The sequence below is a fragment of the Dasypus novemcinctus genome, chromosome 11 (genome assembly GCF_030445035.2).
Source record: "Dasypus novemcinctus isolate mDasNov1 chromosome 11, mDasNov1.1.hap2, whole genome shotgun sequence".
NCBI classification, from domain to species: Eukaryota; Metazoa; Chordata; class Mammalia; order Cingulata; family Dasypodidae; genus Dasypus; species Dasypus novemcinctus.
The window spans coordinates 43,903,625-43,917,062 of record NC_080683.1 but is presented as its reverse complement, the minus strand read 5'-3'; the positions used below and the strand labels follow the sequence as shown (position 1 = coordinate 43,917,062).

General features: G+C 31.0%; 1 protein-coding gene across 50 annotated transcripts in view; it reads right to left on the bottom strand.

Moving 5' to 3' along the window:
* Nucleotides 1-13,438, bottom strand: part of RIMS1 (regulating synaptic membrane exocytosis 1) — a 538,768-nt gene that overhangs the window by 197,549 nt on the left and 327,781 nt on the right. For all 50 annotated transcript variants that reach the window (XM_058306992.2, XM_058306985.2, XM_058306986.2 and 47 more), the window contains 3 exons: nucleotides 9,423-9,533; nucleotides 7,369-7,468; nucleotides 3,250-3,373 (listed from right to left, as the gene is read on the bottom strand). In XM_058306992.2, coding sequence (XP_058162975.1) covers nucleotides 3,250-3,373; nucleotides 7,369-7,468; nucleotides 9,423-9,533 — 335 coding nt within the window. The remainder of the gene's footprint in view (nucleotides 1-3,249; nucleotides 3,374-7,368; nucleotides 7,469-9,422; nucleotides 9,534-13,438) is intronic.

The following is a 13,438-nucleotide window of genomic DNA, read 5'->3' as shown; positions in this document are numbered from 1 at the left end:
ATTTCAGTGGTGTGAAAAAACCTTTTGAGTCTTTACAGGTGTGGATATGGACAAGAGTTATTATTAAGGCAAATACTAATGTGCGTGAATGTCAAACACCACACACACACACACACACACAAACACACACACACACAACTGCAGTAAAATAAGTTTTCATATATTTAATAGCAAAACACTTTAACATGACAACAATCAGACTAATATTGTGGCTAAAATTACCACAATATTTTTACTACCAAAACAATAGGTTTTGGAAATAAAAAATGTTAAAGGTAATATTTTACCTCGATTCTAGAAAATCAAATGACACAGATTTTACAGATCAGTAATATGCTTTACAAACACATCTGAAAGAGTTTACTGAATGAAAGGGATGGAAACATCTCTTGATAATAAAATGATACAATGAATATCATGGGCAAAGTTAATTAAATGAAAAGGATGAATTGCTTTAGAAATTAAAAATGGTTCAAGCTTGCAACAAAAAAGCCAAAATACTTTATATATGTGAATATATTATATATATACACATATATACCCTATATAGAGATCATATCTCTATACTGAATTTAGCTAAATATATGGCATTTACTATATGGTTAGAAAGTGACTTGTGAGAACACCCATTCCTACCACACTCACAAATTACTCTGAAGAAATATATACCATCTCAGCTTAATCCAATATCTATACCTTAAGAATCCTGGACAAGCTTTGTCTGGTAGTTACACTCACTGAACAAACTACTTTACCTCTGTTTCTTTTCAAATATATTTTAATACCAATTTAAGGAGATTAACAATATACAAGTATTAACATGACATATTAAAGCAGACTGGAGTTAGCTAGTACCAAGAGAATTATGAGCATATTATTTAAGAATTTCTACCCACTTACCTTGTGGCCTAACTTCACTTTGATTTTCCTTGAACTTTTGGGGGGAATGGAAACAAAAACAATTTTGCTTTGACTGATTTCCTGACTTCTGATTTTCAGTATTGTGTGCAAGGTAATTCTCATATTCATCTACAATTTTATACTTCTTAAAAACCATAAAACATTCTGCATTGTATATTTTATAAAATACATTTTATTATGTATTTTAAATAAATAATACTACATGTAAATTAAATAACATATAATTAAGGGGCTAATTTGCAATGCGTAGGACAAAAAAAAAACACTTAAAATTCTTTGCTACCTTCCTCTAAATATATCTAGGCAAATAAAAGTACAATTTTAAAAGTCATTTATTAGACAGTATGATTTGTTTTGAAGTTAATTATAAAAATTAGAATTTGGAACTCTGGAAGGAGGTATGCACTTTGGATTTATTCCTCTATTAAAGAAATATGATAGGGAAATTAAACTTTAAGTGATTGTGAATCAAAACTTATTTAATGTTAATTGCTTTAGTAACATTTTTATGCATAAATTTCCACTTGATACTTGCACAAGGTTTCTTAATTGTTCTTATCACAAGTAAGGTGCTAGATTAGTTATAAGATAAAGGACAGGGGCAGCCTATTTTGTGGGTTGGAAGAAATGGTCACTATATCCCAAGATGCCTGATGATTCTTAGACTGTGCTGATCAATGTCCATTTAAGCTATATTTGGAATGTTTCTTGGAATCAGTTTTCCACTGTATCTGTAGAACCTATGAATAAATATTTGCTTTTTGCTCTGCTCTAAATTAATATTTGCTAAACAGAACTACATTCAACATAATTATTCATATATAGTTAGAATTATTCTTCCAGGATTCTAATAATTTCTCTATTAACTTGGAATGTCGATGCCAAGTTTTACTTTATTTAAATATAATCTTTGAATTCCATATTACTTTGAAATCCATAATCCAGTACAGTTTAGGGTTTGTTATAGAGGGTATTAATTTTTAAATTATTTCCATATAAAATTTTTTTAAAAGAAAATGTTATTCCAGTCTACTTTAATTGTCTGTTAGGCTTTTAAGTCACCATGAATCAATGATATTTTAGTTTATTACTTTTAAACCCACTATATATCTGAAAGTATTTGATAATGGGCATACTTGACTTTAAATTTTATTTTTGATACTTCTGATTAATTTTCCAATTTACTTACCTCTTTCCAGCCTCATAATTATCTCAGCACTAAAACACATGTCATGTAAAGCTAGCATAAATTTTGTAGTGTTGATATTTTTTAAATGTGCATGGAAATGTACAGTACTTCTGCATATGTCTTCAATGTTTACTCTTAACTGACCACTTAAATATTGGCTGTAATCTTGCCTCATTTTAGAGTTTTATATATTTTAATATTACTCTTTGGAATAACTTATCACACATTTTCAGTCCTTTGAGAAATAGTATCATATTTTCTTGTATGCTCTACACTGACATATATTCATGAGGAGAACAAAAATTTAGGGCTAGTGTTTTTTTTTCAATGTAAAAAATATGAATATATGGCTCTATAATATTTTGGAGTCTAGGAAAAAAACTGTTTACAAGAATACATTCAAACATTAAGCCAACTGTAATGTAATGAGACAGGTCAAAATGCCCTTCAAAAATCACAAACTGACATGAAGATTATTTATTCTAGAAAATGTGGGTTAGCCAGAGAAAGCTAACAATATGGGGTGCTCTTTACAGAGTTATGAAAAATATTGCATTGGCTGCAGATAATTAAATTATGTTGAAAATTAAGTTTTTAAAATACTATGCTCGATTATTATTACCAATTAAAAAGTTAAAATATTCCATACTTCCTGCTTGATTTTAAATAAATGTTAGAACTACCCATGAACAAAAATATAAGAAAAAATGTTATATTCTTAGTAGACTAATAGAAAATTTATCTAGATATAAGAATCATTAATATTTTAGATATCACAAGAAGATGGGTTTGTTAGTGACTCTTAAAGGAAATACTACTCATAATTAATGTTACTAAAAATTAGTTCTGCCATTAAAAGAAAATATTTTGATCTTAAATTTCACTTGCAAAAAACACATATCAATACTTTTTGACATTATAATTGTCAAGTTGTAGAGCTTCTAAAATGTACTGAGAGAATTCAGTATTCGGTGTAAAAAATTAATAAATTTAAAAATTCTAAAATGTGTGTTTACAATTGAAGAAAAAACTATCCATGTAACATGTACTGTATGAATGTACAGACTTCTGGTTTTTTGAAACCCTGCTAATACATGTAATTTACTAAACTTAAGAAGTAAGTTTTTTTTTAGCCTTACCCAATAGGCCTTGAAACAATAATTTCAACTTGAGGTTCTGATTTTGATTCTAAAATAATGTTGTAAACTTCTTCATTTGTAGCTCCCGGCAGGGGTTTACCATTCCATTCTAGAACTTCATCCCCTTGAATTTAAAAAAAAGGGCATTTTTTTACCTTATATATTCTGTTTATTTTTCTTATCTTTTCTCTTTTTTTTAAACAAAGAAATGCAAAACATATACAAATCATCTAGGCTCTGCTCTCCAAAGCAAATTGATTGTCATATAATGTCAGCTAAATGGTTCTTCTAAACACTTCTTTTCTTTTTGTTTTCTCTTCTTATTTTTCCCCCAGAATATTACTGTTCCCTGGAAACAGTACAATATAAAACTACCGTTATATTTTGAGATATACCATAAATAATATAAAAATAATTTCATGCTATGGGATGGAATTAGCACAGCCTATTTGTAAACATCAAAAAATAATAATTAGCAGCATGCCCTCCATATAATAAATGTAGGCAGCTCTATATATGAAAGATTCTTATTAAATGCTGCATAAGTCCTGTTTTGTTTTTGGCAGAGAAGGCAATTAACATTTATTAGCATGAATTTTAAAATTACAAGTCATGCTTCATTGTCTTCACCAGATGCACAACAGAATAAAAATGCATGAAAGGATTTGAATTCACACCCATAGGGTAACGCAGGTAGCTATGGCAAGGTTACAAAGCAAGCAGATGTAAAACTGTTGCATGACAGTTAACCCACTTCCAGATGTTCAAAACACACACATTCTATACATAATATATATTTGCAAGCATTAAAGCACCAGTAGAACATACTTAAAAAAATAACAAAAAAATCAATATAGTACTTAATAGTTTGTTAATAAGGTAATAATAATTCTAAGATTAATCAAACAGAGAAATAGAGTGTAATTATAAAATTTGGGCCAATAAAATATATTTGTCATTTTAACTGCAGAGTATACATAACAGTACATTTCAGACAATATTTTTTCCATAAATGTTCAGACCAGTTTTAGATCCCAAATTGTTCTCTCCCTGGGAACCATCAAATCACAATGTTGTCTCAGCTGAAATATCCCAACTTCAATGACCCCATGAGGTGTCCTAATTTTTTTTATGTTCTATTTATTTTGTTGCTCTTTCTGCCTAGAATATTTTAGTAAATATGTGTTGAACTAATGGATCAATATCATCATTATATATTTTAAAGCTAGGTATAAACAAAATTCTGTTATTTTTTTAACTAGGTCTTTTTAAAAAAGTAGAAAAAATTATTTTACTAGGATGATATTAAAGTAATTCTGTTTTTTTCCCAGGTGATTCCTTACTCAAAAATTTAAAATAAATGTTGGGAAAGCATAGGATGATGCTTTGATTTGGCAAGAGAGTTTGGTTATTACCAACAGTTAAATGATTTCTAATAGTTTGACCTAAGTAGTTACCTAACAAAGTGTTTCAAATAGGTAGTGAATATGCTTCACTGTAGAAAAAAATAAAATATTAAAAATTTGCAATATATTAGGAGTGCTTTCAAATTTTTTGACCAAAGAAAAAAAATGAGTTACATTATGACCTAGTAAGCATATATAATATGAATATGAATGTATATAAGTATATGTATAGATGTACATAAATTGGAAAAAAATATTTTATAACACAATACTTACCCTGCTTATTGCTTTCTAATGTATACAGTGACATACTCTATTCTATTATGTTCTATTTCATTTTTTCAAATGATAAATGGAAACCAGTAATTGTAAATTGACTTTACTCCAGCAATGAGTTGCAAGCATTATTTTGCAAAACCACTCCATTACCAAATTTTTCCCTTTAAAGATAGCGACGAGAAGCATAACTTTTATTTTTAAATTAACTTTTAATGCATGTATTTATTTACTTACAAATAATAAACTCCTAAGCCAGAAAGAAATAAGTTTACCAATATTTAGTTATATATGAAAACCTCTTCAGGCACGGAGGTAGATAAAGATGAAGAAACATTATTAGAAACAAATAATTTTAATAAAATATATTGTTTTCAATAATAGTTTATTTGAGGACCAGAATTAGAGCCAGGTAGTGTCAGAAGTAGTAATTAATCACTGCCCCAAGTGGAATATCAGAAAACACTTTAAAATTAAGGCATCTTTAGATGAGTTTTGAAGGATGGAAAGGATTTCAAGAGGTAGAGCAGAAGAGCAAACAGGTAGACAAGAGACACTGACCACATAGTGTAAATGGGAAATAATAGCTAGCCTGGGAACTACAGGTAGACTAATATAGTTAGAGTGAAGTGAGTAAAGTGAATGGAAGTGGCAGTGGCTAGAGCATAAGCAGAGCATACAGCTACAGAGCTCCGACTTCAAAGAACAAATGACAACCAGGAAAACTAAAGGGTCTTAATGAGGACAGTGTCAGTATCAATACTGTGTTTTAGATGGCTAAATGGAGTGCAGAGCATAGATTTGAGAGGAGCAGGACTGGAGAAAACTATGGCAAGGTTAATGTACTACTGCAAATGTTAAATGAAGATCACACTGAAATAGTACTGTAATTTTATAATCCAGTGTTTAGATCTAAATAGAATACAAAAGTTTGCAAATTATGTAAGTAAAATTGAACATATTTGGTAGTTTACAAAAACACGATCAATAACATCAATTACTTAAAGTGAAAAGTATACTTGTCTGTTTTACAGTTACTTAAGTGGTGCTTTGAACATTTTAGATTTAAGTTTAGGCTGCAGGTTCATAAAGGTGTTAAAAAATGAAATTAATCACAGGGATATGTTATGTAAGAGAAGCTAATCTATTGACTTCTTAAGTAATCTTCTATTGAAACAAACAGACAAAAACAAAAGCTTTTATAAGCATTTTTTAAAAGTTTCTAAAAAGCTTTTAAAAGCACTTATAGTCTAGTCTACAAAGGCACACTTTTGTAGTTCAGGTTATCTTACATTAGTCAACAAGGAATTCTTATATTTCCTGAGCTTATTTTTGATTCACTAAAGAGCAAAGACTTAGTTCACTTATATAGTCACCCTTGATTGTGCATTTTCTTGTTGAATCATAACTGGTCTCTGTTAAGAGACTGTACCTCAATACATCTTCAAAACCACACAGTAGATGGAAAAACATCTCTAATTTGGGTTTTCTTCCCATACAACAATTGCATAGCAAGTCCCTATCAAAGATAAATGATTTTGAACTGATAATACAGGTACTCAATCACATCAAAAATACCTTTAACGGTCCTAGAATATTTTCTTAATGGTTTTAGGATTACAATTGTAAGGTATAAAAGTTGACAGAAAATGTTCTCTTTATATGTGCTATACCAATTCTACAGCTCAGTCACTCTGTATTTTTTATGGTTGTCTGGTAAAAACATATGCAGATGCTCTAACCGAAAGATTTGATAAATTCTGAGGTAATGTTATTTAGGAAAAAATATGTTATTATTTAATTAAAATGCAGAGTAGACAATATCAAAAACAGATTTAAAATGTATTGTTGCTGAATATATATTTAATACATTATATGATTTCATTGTGCCATGTTAAGATTACAGAAATAACATAATGCAAAATTTCAAATACCAAGAAATAGCATATTGGCGTAAGTACAATATATGTCACATTTAAATTAACAAAAGTTTTATTTCATAATATGAATATGCTTGTTTTATAAAAACATTACTCCTGAATAAGTGTTTTGGGGCCACTCTGAAAAACTCACTAATCACTGCAACCAAAAATATAAAATAGAGAAGTAATGATACTGAATAATTTTTCATAAAACTTTTAGATTTTGAATGAGGTTTGTGACAGTATTAGCAAGTCATCCACAAAATTTAGCAATCCTTCAGTATTTTGCAACTATTTTTATATAAAAATATTTCTACTTTTACTCTCCCCAAATTGCTACTATAGCTACCTATCTATTATGGCAATAGTTAAGTGTCCATATTGGAAAAGTTATCTTTATTTATGCATTAAAATTAGTTACTTGTTTTATTTACTTATATAAAACTTATCCAAATGGAAAACTACCAACTCATGCACTAAAACACACTCTTTAGATGTTTAAAAAGAAACTTTACCTGCTCGTAGGTGTCCAACTACATCTGCTAGGCTACCCTTCTTTACTTTGGTGATGAAGGCACCAAGGCGTCCTAAGTCAGTCATTTTTCCTCCAACAACCTGGATAATTATAAATTTATAAGATCCCAATGCTTACATTAAAACAGAAGTTCATTCGTTTGAGAATTAAAAATCAGATAGTCTTTTATCATGTTTATAGAATTCACTGTAGGGGCATTTATAAAGTGAAATACATTGTTGATTCACGGAGCTGGCAGTATGGTTTTCTAAAGAAAATATCTCATTAAATTTGAGGGGAGGAAGTTTACATACTGATTTCTTAATCTGATCTAACAAAAATAAGGGCACCATGAATAATGCATATACTTAGAAGGAAGATGCCAGATCTTTACTACTTACTATCAAAGAGCAAGTACTGACCTTGTTTACATTAGGATTCATTGTTCTTTATCCTCTAAACTCATGCCCACTGATTAAATTATTTTAAAAGATCTTAATATCTTTTTTAAATACATTTTTTATTTTTTTTAAAGATACTTAGATTATACAAAATTCTATTAAGATTACACAAATACAAGGGATTCCCATATACCCTACGCCCCACACTTCCCACCCTTCCCCACATTAACTTTCATTAGTGTGGTACATTTATTGCAATTGATTAACACATTTGGAGCATTGCCACTAAGCACGGATTATAGTTTACATTGTGGTTTACACTCTCTTTCACTTCAGTTCTATAGGTTATGGCAGGATATATAATGGCCTGTATCTGTTGTTGCAACATCATTTAGGACAATTCCAAGTCCTGAAATGCCCCCCCATTACACCTCGTTTTCCCTCTCCCTCCCTTCAGTACCGCCAGTGGCCACTGTCTCCACATCTTGATATCTTTGTATATTTACAGTCTAAAATTGTAGAGACTAGGGAATTAGGAGAAGAACAGGCCACTGGGGAAGCAATCGAACAAGGTGCAAACAATAGTTTAGATGTATTTTTCTTCTGCTTCAGACCAGCTGGATGATCTCCTCATCTGCATTATCTATCTGTTCCCATCTGACTCTCAATATCTGAATTATATTCTTGAATACCTAACACTTTTATCTGGATTTTACACCACACCTAAAATTAAATATATCTAAAAATATTCTAAGTTTAATTTCTCCCAATGTAAGGGCTCAGAAATATAGAATTAAAGAGGGCAAGACTGTGACCAAAGATTGAGGTCAATCTAAAATTCTTAGGGAAATGCCCACTAGTGTAGGTGCTCAGAATAATTGCATAGTAACAATAATTAATGGCAATAATCAGTATTATATTAAAGATTCTATTAAGATATACTAAGATACTATATATTAAGATATGAAGATACTGTTAAGTATATAAACTGAATTTCTTTTGTTGGGTTAATGGTCATTGGCTTTGAAGAAGTCGAACTATCACATAACTGTAATACAATCTCTTGGTAAATACTATTATGTGACATCTTTAAATTTTCTTTTAAGTTTCTGAAAGTGAATAAACCATCTAATTTAACACACACATGCACTCACATAATACAAAATAGATATATTAGAGACATGCATATTTTATAATTTATTAATTTCTAATTATAGCTCTTAGAAGTCAATTAAAATTATAAAAAATACATTTTACATTTTTGGCAGCACCATAAATGCTACCGCAATTAGGATACAATCTCATTAATGATGTTTTATGCTGCTTTATCAGGATATAATAAACTGATGAGATCCATATTTTAATGTTATTTGTAAACACTGTTCTTGAACTTTACAAACAGTAAAAATACTTATTTTCCTATATTTTATTACAATTTGCATGCTATATTAATAATGTGATTTAAGAAATTAATGCAGATAACATTATTAAAGCTGCCCTATGACTTCAATATAGTAACAAAGATATATTCACTAGAAGGACTTTATTTGGGATAGGAAATAAGGATATCTAAAATTCATTATCAAAACCTTTATTAAATGCAGTCTGTATTGTAATTTATCATTTTAGAAACAACTTAAACCAGCAAACTTACTTTCAGACCCAGTAATGCACCTGATTCTTTGGGCATGGTTGTTCTCTTGTTAAGAATAACACGTCCAATTAATCGGTCTCCCTCTTTAGATGGCTGCCACGTTACAGGATGCTATTAAAAATAAGAGTAAAGTTAAAACAATTAACTTTCTTTCTAGGGACATATAATTATTGGTTGTAGCATGGCGTATGCTCCTCAGTTAAAAGATACTTTCAGAAAATTCTTCACTCTGGTTGGTTTAATCCTTGGCTTATAATAATTCCTTTAGAGCTATATTTTATTTGTATTAGTCATTTATTACATTAAATAGTACTAAAAATATAAAAATTTTTATATGTATCACTATAAATAGTACTGAAATGAAATTATTTGAAAAATTAAATCATATGGTTTTATATGTATAAGGCTGCTTTTATATTTTGAGGTTTTTAAATATATATATATATATATTATATTAAGAGAAATTGTGAGCTTACAAAACAATCATGTGTAATGTTCAGAATTCCCATACATCACCCTTCCACCAACACCTTGCACTGTTGTGGAGTATTTGTTACAAATTATGAAAAAACATCATCAAAATATTACTTGTAACTATGGTCTATAGATTACATTTGGTATATTTTTTCCATACACCTCTCTAATATTAACACCATGTATTAGTATTGTACATTTGTTATAGTTCATGAGAGAATCATTCCTGTTTGCACTTTTAACCATAATCTATCATGCACCACATGGTTCACTGTGTTATACGGTCTCATGTCTTGTATAATCCATCCAAAGTGTATACTCAGTGACTCTCACTTTCATCATAGAGTTGTTCAGTCATCACCTCAGTAAAATTTCTGAATGTTTTCCTTAGTCCAAGAGAAAAAATCTTCTGCCTCCCTATTACGACCCTTAGCATTGATACAGTAGCTTCTTGGACAGTGTTGCAAGAATATTACAATATTGCTTTTAACTATAGCCATAAATTACATTTCACTATATTCTTACCACCTTATAATAATGACATACATTTGTTCTATCTCATAGTACATTCTTACATTTGTACTATTAACCACAATCCTCATCGACCTCTGGGTTATTCAGTCCCCTTTCAGCCACAATCCCATTTATAAACCAGCCATGTTAATTATACTCACTATAATGTGTTACCATAAACTCTATCCATTTCCACAAATTTACAGTGAAGCTAATTAAAAATTACACATATGTTAAGCATCAGTACCCCTTCCCAGCCCTCACCCTATCTCCTAGTAACCTATACTCTAGGTTTTAACTCCATGTGTTTATTCTTCATATTTAGTTCATATTAGTGAGACTGTACAGTATTTGGCCTTTTGTGCCTGTCTTTTTCAATCAACATAATGTCCTCAAGGATATTACGTGTGGTCATCTGTGTCCCAATCTCATTTCTTCTTACAGCAGCTTAGTATTCTATTGTATGTATATAATAGCTCACTTTTTTATCCATTAATCAGTTGATGGACACTTGGGTTGTTTCCAACTTTTGGCAATTGTGAATAACCCTGTTATGAACATTAGTGTGCAAATACCTGTCCACAACACTGTTTTCAGTTCTTCTGGATATAATTCCTAGTAGAGGGACTGCTAGATCACACAGCAGTTCTATATTTAGCTTCCTGAAGAACTGTCAAACTATTTTCCAGAGAGACTGCACCATTCTACATTCCCGTCAACAGTAAAGGAACATTCCTATTTTTTGACATCCTCTCCAGCACTTGATATTTTCTGTTATTTTAATAATAGCAATTCTATGAGGCATGAAATGCTATCTCATTGTAGTTCTAATTTGCATTTCCCTCATAGCTAGTGATATTCAACATTTTCATGTGCTTTTTCTGCCATTTGGATTTCTTTGGAAAATTACTGAATTAAGACTTTTGCCCATTTTTAATTGAATTGCTTGCCCTTTTACTATTGAGCTGTACGATATCTTGAAATAGCATGAATATCACACCCTTTTTGGATATGTGGTTTCCAAATATTTTCTCCCATTTAGCAGGCTGCCTTTTCACCTTCTTGACAAAGTCCTTTGAAAGACAAAAGTGTTTACATTTGAGGAAGTTTCATTTATCCATTTTTTCTTTTGTTGCTCAAGCTTTGGATATAAGAAACCATCACATCAAACCAGGTCTTAAAGATGTTTCCCTACATTTTTTTGAAGGATTTTTATAGTTGTCACTTTTGTATTTAGGTCTTGGATCCATTTTGAGTTAATTTTTACATAAGATGTGAGATAGGGGCCCTCTTTCCTTCTTTTGGATATGGATATTTAGTTCTCCCAGCACCATCTGTTGAATAAACTAATCTGACTCAGCTGGGTGGGTTTGACAGTCTTACCAAAAATCACTTGGCCATAGATGTGAGGGTCTGTTTCTGAACAATCAAGTTGGTTCCATTGATCTATATGTCTATCTAAGTGCCAGTGCCATGCTGTTTTCACCACTGTAGCTAGGTAATAATTTAAAGTCCAAAGTGAGAGTTCTCCAATTTTGTAATTCCTTTTTAAGTTGTTTCTGAATATTTGAGGCTACTTACCCTTCCAAATAAATTTGAGAATTGGCTTTTCCATTTCTTTAAAAAAGGCTGTTGGAATTTTTATTGGGATAGCATTGAACATGTATATCTATTTGGACAGAATGATATCTTAATGATATTTAGTCTTCCAATCTATGAACACAGAATGTTCTTCCATTTATTTAGGTCTTCTTTGATTTCTTTTAGCAATGCATTGTAGTTTTCTGAATATAGGTACTTTACCTCCTTAGTTAGAAGTTTACTCCTAAATATTTGATTCTTTCAGTCATTATTATAAATGGAATTTTTTTCCAGACTTCTTTCTCAGATTGTTCATTACTGGTGTATAGAAATACTAATGATTTTTGCATATGAATCTTGTATCCTGCTTTTTGCTGAACTTGTTTATTTATTAGCTCTACTGGGTTTGCTTTGGACTTTCTGGTAGAGGATCATTTTATCAGCAAATCACAAAAGTTTTACTTCTTTCTTTTTAATTTTTATTTCTTTTCCTTGCCTGATTGTTCTAGCAAGAAACTCTAGCATTATATTAAACAATAGTGGTGACAGTAGTATCCTTATCTTGTTTCCAGTCTCAAAAGGAAAGCTTTCACTCTTTCATCATTGAGTACGATGGTAGCTGTGGGTTTTTCAAATATGCCCTTTATCATGAATTCAGACAGTTACCCTGAATTCCTGTTTTGGAGTGTTTTCTTAATCAAAAAACGATGTTGAATTTCGTCAAAAGCCTTTCCTTCATCAATCGAGATGATCATGTGATTTTTTTTTTTTCTTCCTCAATTTACTAATGTGATGTATTACACTGATCAATTTTCCTGTGTTGAACCACCTTTGCATGGATGAATAAAGCCCACTGGAATATAATGAACAATTCTTTTATTTGTTATAGGATTTGATTAGTGAATATTTTGTTGAGAATTTTTGCATCTATATTCATTAGAGAAATAGGTCTGAAATTTTCTCTTTTTTTTGTAATATCTTTGTCTGAATTTGGTAGCATTCCTTCCTGTTGAAATTTTTGGAAGAATTTGAGTAAGATTGGTATTAAATCTTCTTTGAGGGAAGTGGACTTGGCCCAATGGATAGGGTGTTCACCTACCACATGGGAGGTATGCGGTTCAAACCCCGGGCCTCCTTAACCTGTGTGGAGCTGGCCCATGCACAGTGCTGATGTGTGCAAGTAGTGCCCTGCCATGCAAGGGTGTCCACTGTGCAGGGGAGCCCCACGTGCAAGGAGTGTGCCCCGTAAGGAGAGTCGCCCAGCGTGAAAGAAAGTGCAGCCTGCCCAAGAATGGTGCCGCACGCACGGAGAGCTGACACAATGAGATGATGCAACAAAAAGAAACACAGATTCCCGGTGCCACTGGTAAGGACAGAAGCGGTCACAGAAGAACATACAGCAAATGGACACTGAGAGCAGACAACTGGGGGATGGGAAGGGGAGAGAA